Genomic DNA, 12073 nt, shown 5'->3' with positions numbered 1-12073 from the left:
AGAACTATTTTTACAGAAGCCAGAAAAACTTAGCCATCTACTGATATTTTTTTCTATCTAAGCTATCATAATTGCATGAGAGCCGTGGTGTAGTGATTTGTGCATCAGACTACTAACACAATGGTTCCTGGTTCGATTCCCGTCCGGGATGAAAATTTCAGGGACTGAATTTTCGGCTCTCCCTTGACACCATTTGCGAGTATGGTCTTGAGGAAACGATGATAGTCCGTCGGAAGGGGACGATAAATGGCTGACCTGTGTTAAGAGAGAGCCATATCTCTTGCACGTTAAAGACACCCTTGTAGATTTCAAAAAGGAGCAGGCTAATGTCGCTACAAGGCAGCACTCGCACACGCAAAGTGGAAAGGGATTAATATAAGTTGCAAAACTTGTTTCCCAATCCACTATAAATAAATATGTTTAAACTAATTGCATAAGTGTTTATTTTTTTACACTCCTATATTCTTGTACTTCACCACTTATCCAAAAAGAAGTGTTTCAAACATAATATGTCCATTAATTCATGGTGAAATATTTGGTGCCTTTTATAAGAGTTTCAAGTAGTTTATTAGTTTCAAGTAACCAATAAAATCATGAAACAAGCTATTTCACTAGCATTTATCATTGAAATGATAAAAATAGATTACTTTTTGAAAAGTTTTCAACTCATCAGAGCTTTCTCATGCTCTACTAAGAGAGACAGATATCATTCAAAATAACTTGACTAAATTGATAATCACTGTACATTGAGACAAAAGTGTCCACACCCATTAAAAATATCAATTGTAAGTAATACTTAAATATGTATTGACACTAACTATTTATTTCCATTCCAAATACCAGAAAACACATCTAAACTATTTTTTTTACATTTTCAGATGTTGACAATTTTTTTTCCAAAAATAATTCTTGCTACTGTATTACAAAATATGATTCTCCAAGAAGTCTGCCATTCATTGTCCATCATAAAACAATCTTTTGGGTTGCAGTTAACAAGTAACATGTTCTCAGGATTTCCACTGAAAAATCTTTTCTTTTTCACACTAGCTACATCATTTTCAGTCAAGAGATAAATTCTTACCTTGAAATCAATACTGCTTGCTTAGTCTGTTACATTATGTCACAGTTTGACATCTTGTGAATTCTCAATACTTCTGGTTTTGGTCAGCAAATTTATGGAACATTTTTTAGTTTTTTAAGAAATACAACAATTGCATATTTTTTTTTTTTTTGCTTGATATTCTGCTTTATATGTATACTATCAAAACTACCTACACTAGGGTTCTCAGTCATAAAACTTTTCTCAGTACTCAGAACAAAACATTTGTGCTGGAAACACCAAATCAAGTATTTTGATTGGTTGAATTTGCAAAGTTTTATTACTGCAAGACATGATGCAGGAATCTTAGCTCCATTACCCAAGTTATGAAACAAAATTGACAGCAATTTGCAAATACATTCTCCCTATGTTTTGTTCTAGAATTAACCAGCCTAGCTAAGGAGAACATAATCATAGTATTTGTCAGCTATAAATTCTCCCTACATTTTGTTATGGAATTAAGGTTTGATAGCGTTGTTCATATACAACTTTACCATTTTCCTAGTGTTGTATATAAAAGTGTCCTTACCTTAGGTTCAGGAATCTTGGCTAGTTCAGCAAGGTTATGACACAATCTGACATGTTTCAGATTATATGGATTATTTCTGTTTTCTTCAAACGATCTTAAAATTTTGTCACTCATCCATTCAACCTGAAAGGGACAAATAAATCAGAAAAAAATATGAGATAATCAGTTCAAATGGCTAGAATTCTATCTTGTCATTCTATGAAAAAATTGTGTCGCAATATTTCTTTTTAGTTAATAGTCATGGCAGTTGTCTTGACTAGGCCTTCTTTTTTAAATAAGTTAAACCCATTCATGATACCCCTGTTACAAGTTTTTGGTAAACAGGAAGTTGATGATTGACAGATGTTATTCTGTAGACTGTATTGGAAGAACAATCAATCTGATATTGCATCACATTGTAAAGCATGATCACATGGAGCTTGCTCCAAATATCATTTCTTTTATAATTTCGCCTTATATAAGAATGACGGATTTTGATTGGTTGGAAGCCAGAGTATTTTTCTCATATTCTAACCTTTTTTTCTCATTTTCAACAAATTTGCATTATTTTCACCACTGCCAGTGGATATGCCTCAAATTTTCCTCTAAGTCGTGGCATTTGATCTTCATTTTTTACCCTCGGAAGCCTCTTCTGGCCAAAATTATTTGGATATGATGTTACATAAAGACAGCTCTAACACGTTTAAGTACATGTAAAATTATGCATAAACATGTTTATGGATTACAGCTTACTTGAAAAATAATATTTCCCTACACCTGTATAGAGAGTTGCAATAAAATCTTTTTGGTGAAATAAACAAATATATCATGTTATGTGGAGTTTTTTTTGCGAAAAATACCAGTATTGGGACTATATTTCCATTGCCTGGTGGCTCGGGAACTGTCTCAGACCCATGACTGGTATTTTTCAAAAATACCCCTCTATATATAACATGATATATCTGTTCAATATTACCAATATGTGACAGATATATGTAAAACACCATATCCTCTTCTTTTAAAGCAGAGTTATATTAATCAAGAATTGTACTATCAAAAGACCATTTAACAATAATACCAAAGTGTGAAATCATTTGTAGACCAAAATCATCTAGTAGTTCTACATCAGTTTCAATGGAAATACACACCTGGTGCCTAAGTGTATTTCTCAGATCAATTAAAGAATTTTTCAATGTATTATTCCCTCTTTTCATCAAGAAAATATTGTTATCTTCCATTCTATTCCTTTCCTCTAATTCATCAGATTCCATTAATTAACTCTTCATAAATTGTTAAGAGTTGTCTCCCATTACATGTAGTTTTCAAAATAAATGATTTCAAAACTTCCTTCAATTCTGAAGATTATTTCAAGTTTAAGTTTAGATGCATTTTATGATTATTATAGCTGCATTGTATCATCAATATATGGTATCCCCACAAAAATATATGGTGTTGCTTATCAAAGAATAACAACTCATGTTTCATGTAGATCAAATTTGTGGTCTAAAGTTGATTTAACTAGAGATTTATTGACAGAAGTTGCATGTTTGTATAATGTGACCTATGACTAATTTTAGTTTAACAAACTCCACTTCATTATGGCACACATTACCTTTTGAATTGTTTTACAACTGTCATGTCCATGCTTGTTATAGTCTGTTATGGAGTATGGGTTTTGCTGATGGTTGAAGGCCTTAAAATTACCTAACATCTACTTCTGTCATTAGTTTTCTCATTGGCAATTATACCACTTCTCCTTATACAATATAATCATATATAACCTTTGACCTACCTGCGATTTAGCAAACTCTACTACATTAAAGCTGACATTATTTAACAAAGCTAGAGAATACGGTGATAAACCAGACTCTGTTGTTCTCCACATTTGATCCTATAATAAATAAAAAACCATTATTTAACTAATTTAAAAAATAAATACACTTTTAATCTAATATGGATCAATAAGAAGAATATGTATAGCCATCCATTACCCATCCAAATCTGATTAAAAATCTGCCTAAAAAAATGTCACTTCAATCCAAAACCCCTATTTGTTATTTGTTTATAATGCCTTGTGACAATTCCATGCAAACCTATCTAGAACAGTTGTTAATTAGACCATTGATCAAAGAAGCACATGCAGATCTATTAACAGATAATATTTCAATCAATTCCCAGCAGTAACTACCTTGAACTAGTGAAACAGTTTAGATATTTTTCAAGTTTAAAGTCCCTGATGCATAGTTTAAAATTTCAACATTACCTTAGTTTTGAGGAATTTATGGGGAAGATATAATAGGTACACTGATCAATGAACATTTCTTCCAAAAAAAAAAACAAATATCAGCATCTCTTTTGCCTATAGGACATTCAATTGTACCTGAGATTTTTTTTTCATGATATTCTATAATGGTTTATTTTGTAAGGGGAGACAACTCTACTGCAATATATATATATATATACAGTCGACTCTCGTTATGTCGAAGTCAGCCGGACCAGAGAAATATTTCGAGATACACATAGTTCGACTCAAACGAACACCGGAAGTTCGACAATCTAAGGGACACAACTCTTGCTTAGCTTGGTAAAGCTAAAATAAATCCGGGTGAATATGGCAAGGGGATCGATATTCTAGTATCAGATCGATGTATTTGTATGTCACAGTCTTTTATAATGACTTTATTTTTATTTATTCAATTGTTTCAATTTAAAACAAATCCTATAGCTTTTCTAAAAGAGTAATTTCCAATCGATAGTTTCGTTATTCAGTTCGGTTATAGCTGACAAAATTGTTTATTCTCGGATACAAGAGATTTAAGAAAATTTTGATTTCTATTCATTTTGTTTTATCTCACTCTTTCTTTTCAAAAGAAAATATAAAAAGATTAAAGACGCCGTTTGAGTAGTTTTTAGGTGATCATCAACGGAAGCCATAATCCTCACTTTATACACACCCAAGCTCATTAGTGTAAATGACAAATTAATTGTTTTGTAAACATTTTAAATAATTTTTCATGAACATTAACAATGTATCACTAATTATTTATCAAAATTCTATAAAAGATAATCTTAGGTAAACACTCATGGAAATAGCATGTCATAAATCAATACAGTGGTCAGTGACCGGAAATTTAATTACACGTATATTGTCAGATTAACTTTTCAATCCATTTAAATCCGGGAGGTCATGTTTTGACATATGTGTATTACTTCGAGATAAAAAATGAATATTGAATGCTTTTGTTAACCTTGTGACCGTAAATTCAGTTCGACTCAACCGAAATTTCGACTCATCCAATTTCGACTCATCAGGAGTCGAATTACATACTTTGTATGGAATAAAGTTCGGGACCACGTGAAAACTTCGACTCATCCGAAGTTTCGAGTCAACCGAGTTCGAGACAACGAGAGTTAACTGTATATATATATATATATATATATATATATATATATATATATATATATATATATATATATATATATATATATAAAACAAATATATAAATTTCTGCAGCAGTCCCTAAAGTGTTGTTTTTATAAGACTCTCTACATAAAACAAATATGTTTAAGAATTAAACATATTTGTATCAATCTTTACAAAATTGAGAATGGAAATGGGAAATGTGTCAAAGAGACAACAACCCGACCATAGAGCAGACAACAGCAGATCACCAATGGGTTTTCTATGCAGCAAGAAACTCCCGCACCCAGAGGAATCCTTCAGCTGGCCCCTAAACAAATATGGTATACTAGTTCAGTGATAATGGACATCATACTAAACTCCGAATTATACACAAGAAACTAAAATTAAAAATCATACTTTATTGGCTCTTGTGATAGGCAAAAGCTTGGAAGTCATCATTTAGGCTTACTTATTATTACCAAAGAAACGGAGATGGATGAATTTAAATGTGATAATAACTATATTTGTATTTAAATTGCAGGTATTAGACAGATTTATCAGAGCAGACATAGAAAAAAAAAAATCTTATCAATCTGAAAACATTTCTGCAGATGTTTACAACCAAATGTGAAAACAGTTTTAGAGAAGAATTTAAGAACATATTATTTTCTAAATTTGTGCTATTTGGAAATATGGCTTAAACCTTGTCATTTTTTTTTATAGCATAGTAGAATAAACATTTTGCAAAATTTGCATTTTTAATATCAATAACAGGAAATGTAACAGTAAATTTTATTCTTTACCAATAACTGAACCAATTCCAGCATTCTGCCAGCTGTATCCACGGCAACCAAAACATTACCATCATTTCTCATTGTCTGAAGAATGGTGGCTGAAAATATATCATATATAATCATTCATTAACAGGCTATTATTTAAACTTGGAATTATTATTAATTATGGAATTTTCATAATTTCTTGTGCTTGAAATTTCTAATAAATTCCATTTTTATTCTGTACTGCAATGGTAGTACATTTTCATTGGAATGAACTATAGATGTGCCGCGCACAACACTATCTATACAGAATACATTATATGAAAAAGTGTTATGAACTGCTCAAAACATTATTATACCAAATAAACATGGAATTTATTAAAAAATTTCAAGCACAGAAAATTTTGCAAATTACATAATTAAAAATAATTCCAAGTTTAAATAATAGCCTTTTCATTATAAAATTAATACAGCAGAAACTATTTCTTATAAAAAAAATATTATTAATGCAACCTGCTTTAATCAGACTCTGGATGCATTCATTATAACTAGCAGACAACATGTGATGTTTTTGCCAACATAAAAAAATCAATAAATTCCTTGTGGGATTGAGAGTTTTGGAAACCAGTTAAGATTCCATATTTGCCAAACGTTTAAAAAGATCATGATTCTTCAGAATCTTTTCTCTCTTCAGTGATGCCTGGAGCATAAAGGAAGATATTTTAATTGTTAAAATGTGTATCTTGTGCAGTAAAATTGGTTTGTTTATATTATTTTAAATATTAATTATCTCCCCTTACTGCACATTCAAATAATTCAACTGAAAAACTTAAACAATATTCTAACTTACTCATTAACTGTTCATCCCTGAGTCTTCTTCTAGATTGTATGTATGAAGCATTGAAAGCGTCTGTGATTAACACTGATGATCGAGTTATTGTATCTAATACACAACCATTTAAATGTCTGTAAAATAAACATGGCTTTTAATTCATATAAGCACATTTGTCCTGCAACAAGATATTCTAATGTAACATAATCTAATTGGACAAATTTGTGGTATAAATGTAACAGTGCTTCTTTTCCATTTACAGGAGATTATATCTTTTTGTAGAAATTGCATGACAACCAGACCCTAGGGTCTTTTTCTTTATCATGAGGAAATAAATACTAGTGTGAGAATGATATACATTTAACCTAGGACTTACGTTGGCAAGCTTGCTTTAATATAAAAATAAAGTCCCAAATAAACCTTTAAAGCATAGGACATTGAAACTGTATGAACTTACTACATCAATAACGAGCAAATCATTCTGAGATAACTTTTTATGGTAAAGACTGATGCCACAGAAGAAAAACTTCAATGTGTTTATTTTGTCTTTATTGCAATCTCATTTGTTTTTGTGGTTTTATAAATCATTATCCTCGTTTTCTTGACTATTACAACATTTCTATAAGGCTGTTTTCTTAGTAGAATTTTCAGTTTAAAGTCGGAAAGGTAATAAAACCTAAACTTCTGTCTAAATATTCAAAGCAATAGCTTATACAATAACCTTTCTTTTTTATGATTGTAATCTATGGCATAAATGATCTCTTCCTCGCCATCTTTAACGATTCTCCAGATACTACCACCAATCATGTGACCTGCAGGAAGTGGCGTGATCTGTATACCATGACCTTTACCTAAAACATAAAGTTCAGTAAGTATATCTCAATCTTAAGTCATACAATATACATGTATTGATCGTCAAGTTAAATAAACAGTGCAAATGAGGGATATCTTGGTTTCTTGTCGCAAAGATTAAAGGTTGTAAGTGATAAATTAAAACAAACTAGTGATTGTTAATTGAAATTGAAAATTGAAATGAAGTGACATGAATAAAGCTTTTTTTTTTGCCTGACTTCATACTTCTTTGAGATTTTTTAAAAAGTTTTTCCAGTAGTAAAATTTTTCATGTATTTGTATTTCCTTCAGAAAACAAAACAGCACAGGACAATAAGGTCAGAAAGGAGCACAATAAGGGCAGATGGGAGCACAAAAAAAGGCAATTGGAAACTGTGCTCCTCTGTGTAGAGCTAGCTAGGACACTTGAATGCATTTATATTCAGAAATTTTTGCGATGGTTTTATAATTGTGTAGAGATACAGACAGGGTTTGCAAAATTTCCATCTTTAAATTTTTATAGCAATATTTGTATTTATTTTCTGAAATCCTAATTAAATAAAAAATTAGCTAAATTTTTTGTCTACTGTTTACCAGTAACAATTAACAGTAAAACTTATATTTTTGTTTTTTGTCTAGATTGTTCTGAAATGGTTTATAATGGGCAACTATTTAACTTAAAACTGCCATAGTAATAAAAAGATTTAGAAACAATTTTATTAAGACGGACAAAAAGTTTTTTTATCTTATACCCACCTTTTAAATGAACTGTTTGTGAATATTTGAGTTGTGTGATTTTATCAAAGGCATGGTCAACATCGTCTAATGTGAAGATCTCAAAATCTGTAGTGTTGTGTCGAGACTGTAATAAGAAAATCATGATTTATATACCTTGAAGAATCTGTAAACATGAATCGGACAACTAGTATAATATTATCTCAAACATTTCATTCAAGGAAAAAAAAATCATAAATGTACAAAGTCAACATATCATTCTACATGTATAGTGTCTTCAGCTTTGTCTTAGAAGATTTGCGTATTTTACCTGTTACCCCAAAAAGATATTTGTCCTACAAAGTGGTAGACACTTGCACTTGAAACTATATTCAATAGACTGGACATTTGCACTCTTTACATGTAAACAGTAATCTTAATGAGTTGTAACCTATTAAAATCAACTTTCGTTTATAGTTAAGTTCACATTAACCACATAAACACAGTCATAAACACATTTTTTTTCTGCATAATTGGTGTGTAAACTTAAGCCCTGACTCACAAAAACTTTACAAAAAGTCCTTTTAGACATTTCTCTAGTTTGTAATTGACACCAATTAACAAATCAATAACCTCTCTAGATAAAATGTGTTTTATCTTATCATCAATGTACTGTGGTTTTAATATTAAATGAGTTTAAACTGTTTACCAATTGACTTAAACTCTGCCCAGTCCAGTCCCAAGACCTGATTTTGAAGAACAGAAGTCATAAAACACATTTAAAAACTGAAGTAAATCCTGACAAGCATTTTAGACACACAAATTAACAATAAATTGTTTATTTCCTATGGATGTGCTCAAATAAAGCACCAAAGAAATTGTAATAACAATGATTTTATTATTGCTTGGATGATGTTACAACTTTTAATTCATTGAGTATTTTTATCAACTAAAAATAACATCTCACATAAAATGTCATGCTTTTACAGAATATAACATAAACTTTAAAAACAAAAATGTGTCCATAGTACACAGATGCCCCAATCGCACTATCACTTTTTATATTTAGTGGACCGTGAAATTGGGGTCAAAACTCTAATTTGGCATTAAAATTAGAAAGATCATTTAACAAGGAACATGTGTAGTAAGTTTCAAGTTGATAGGACTTCAACTTCATCAAAAACTACCTAGACCAAAAACTTTAAACTGAAGCAGGACAGCTAAAGGAACGAACAAACGAATGCACAGACCAGAAAACATAATGAACATAAATGGGGAATGATGCCCCTGCTTGCATTTAAGTTTTAACTTTATCATGGGACATAATTCATGAACTGTAAAAGTGAGACTACCCAAATTTGTACTTGGTATGTGATCTGTGGTAATGAGTGTTGTGAATATTTCAGCAATTTTTTCATTTGTAAAGGGGCAAAACTCTAGAACAGTAAAAGTGACACCACCAAAATTTAAACTTGATTTCTGTTTTGTGGTTACACATGTACATTATCTATAACTTTCATAACATTTTGTTGAGGCAAACTAAAGTTAGTCCTAGGATATAAACTAATTTTGGGACATACAGAGCATACATACATACATGTATTACAGACGGACAAGGGTAAAACTTAATGCCCCCTACGTAAGCTACGCCTGGGGCATAAAAAGACATTGGTGGCTTTCGGCTGTTATCTGCTCTTTGTGGGTTGTTGTCTCTTTGACATGTTCCCCATTTCCATTCTAAATTTTATTTTGCTTACCTGATAGAGATCATACATAAACATTTGTCCCATTTTATATACTGGTACTGTGGCATATATTGGACAACTTAATCCCGCCTTTCCTACCATATAAGGTAGTGCACCAAGGTGGGCATGGTCTGGGTAACTCAGTAACACAGCATCTATCTGATGCATGTGTCTGAAATTATCAAAATAATTCACAATTTAAACGTAAATCAAAATATTCAAGTACACAATAAAAAGCATTTACATTTTACAACAAATTTATTGTTATCCATTTTTAATGACCATATGTATATAATGGAAATAAAATAGAACATGAGGGAACTGCATCTTGTTTTTTACGTGTTCTTGATGTGTTTCAATGCAAAATTTTTAAATAATGTCTCGACAACACAGTAGAATAATACTCCCATGGGAGGCCTGTACTATAAAGGAAGAAGAAGAAGAACACCAATTTTTGTATGACGTCAGAGGACTGAAATTATCAGATGGATTTTACATGTGAAAACATCAGTTTTGATTTTACCAAGAAATCCCTGTATCTCATATTGCAATCAATGTATTGTTTCTGTTGCTTGTTTTTTAAACAATGTTGTTAACAACATTAATTTCATGCATATGTTAAGTTGACCATTAATGGATTTGGCTATTGTTCATATCCTTTTTATAGCCATTTCTTATACATTCTGGGATTTCAAATATACAGCTTAGAGCATCCCTGATGATTGTAAATCGAGCAAATTGAACAATTCATTGAACAAATGAAATTTATAAACTGTTGTTTGTTGTTAAAAACATCATAAAACAATTAAAGGCCACACTTAAAAATATTTGGGTTTGCCAAAACCCTGTGCAGAGGTCAAGACAGTATGTATGCATTGATTTTTTTTTGTAAAGAGAAATTGAAGTGTCAGATATTTTTAAGGTCTTTATGTCTATCTGATAAACATTTTCACATCAGGACAATAAAAGATTTTGAGTAGACAGCTATTTTCTGAGTAGGTAGGGTTAGGGCAAACAAACATGTTCTTTTTTATGGCCCATGCAGATCTATAAATTTCTGTTATTTGAATATTGAAACCTTTTCAACTGTTTTATAAAATCCATATTAAAGTCTTCATCCCAGCCACAATCGAGAAGGAAATGGAATTCATCCACCTGTAGAATGTAACAAGGAGGAGATTCATCATGTGCTCCAGATAGAGGCTGAAGTCTAATTATAGATGTCATGTTGACTTCTGTTCTTGTTTAAAGTTGATATTGTCTAAATTATTCCTGCATCTTTACATCTGAAAAATATTGTACAACTTAATTAGAAAATCTGTTGCAATGATAAATTGATTGTTAGTGGTAAGTTAAATTTGAAATAAACTCTGCTCAATTTGTTTATTTCAACTTATTTCTTTACTGGAAGAAAATGTCCTTTGACAGGTCCTGTTGCCAACACAACAATGATAAAGTTAAGACAACCTTTTATATATTGTTTATGAGTTGCTGTCTTAATGATGTACAAATTATACCCTTACAACTCCTTTAACCAATTACTTAGGTTGATGTTCATAAATTACAGAAAATAAATACTAGGACAAAACATAGTTTTTGGCTCAGCAATTAGTAGTCCTAATAACTTCTAATGACATATCATTTTTGACAAAAGAAATTTTAAACTTACAAACCGAGAGCCAAGAGACAAAACTACAACTGACTTCATTTCTTTTTAAAATATCACACACTAATTTCAGTCTCTTTTTTTTAATTTAATTTTAAGTCAATTGTGTTTCACAACTGATATCTGAAACAGAGAATATCAGCAAGTGTATGGATAGTAAACTCTGAAGTGATATATATAGTTAAAAGAAAATACAAGTTATTTCTGGGTATATAAGGGTTGATATAATACTGAAAAATGTGAAAAAGTTGAAATTTATAGTAGAAAACAAAAAAAAACATATTTTGGAAAACATGCATTTAGGATTAAAAAATTCTCCTGTTTCAAAGTACCTTAAACTGGAACTTTTAGTAGCAAGAAACTTCCATTTCATGAAAACTGTACATTTATCATGTTTATCAAAACATATTCTATTGTTCGAAAGAGACAAACAGATCAGAATATTAATGCTAATTTGCTGATACTAATTATGTTTAGGCATTTCTAACTTTTTTGGATT

At 30.7% G+C, this 12073-nt stretch overlaps 1 protein-coding gene across 1 annotated transcript in view; it reads right to left on the bottom strand.

Moving 5' to 3' along the window:
• The window catches only part of LOC143069397 (cleavage and polyadenylation specificity factor subunit 2-like), a 178460-nt gene that overhangs the window by 165080 nt on the left and 1307 nt on the right, over positions 1–12073 (bottom strand). The window contains exons 2-9 of the mRNA XM_076244014.1: positions 10987–11194; positions 9921–10080; positions 8206–8311; positions 7340–7469; positions 6637–6752; positions 5814–5902; positions 3400–3498; positions 1629–1751 (exon numbers count right to left, since the gene is read on the bottom strand). Of these exons, the coding sequence (XP_076100129.1) occupies positions 1629–1751; positions 3400–3498; positions 5814–5902; positions 6637–6752; positions 7340–7469; positions 8206–8311; positions 9921–10080; positions 10987–11135 (972 nt within the window). The 5' untranslated portion in view covers positions 11136–11194. The remainder of the gene's footprint in view (positions 1–1628; positions 1752–3399; positions 3499–5813; positions 5903–6636; positions 6753–7339; positions 7470–8205; positions 8312–9920; positions 10081–10986; positions 11195–12073) is intronic.

Source organism: Mytilus galloprovincialis, chromosome 3, assembly GCF_965363235.1.
Source record: "Mytilus galloprovincialis chromosome 3, xbMytGall1.hap1.1, whole genome shotgun sequence".
NCBI classification, from domain to species: domain Eukaryota; kingdom Metazoa; phylum Mollusca; class Bivalvia; order Mytilida; family Mytilidae; genus Mytilus; species Mytilus galloprovincialis.
Note: the sequence above shows the minus strand (reverse complement) of the source record. Positions and strands in the feature narration are given on the sequence as shown.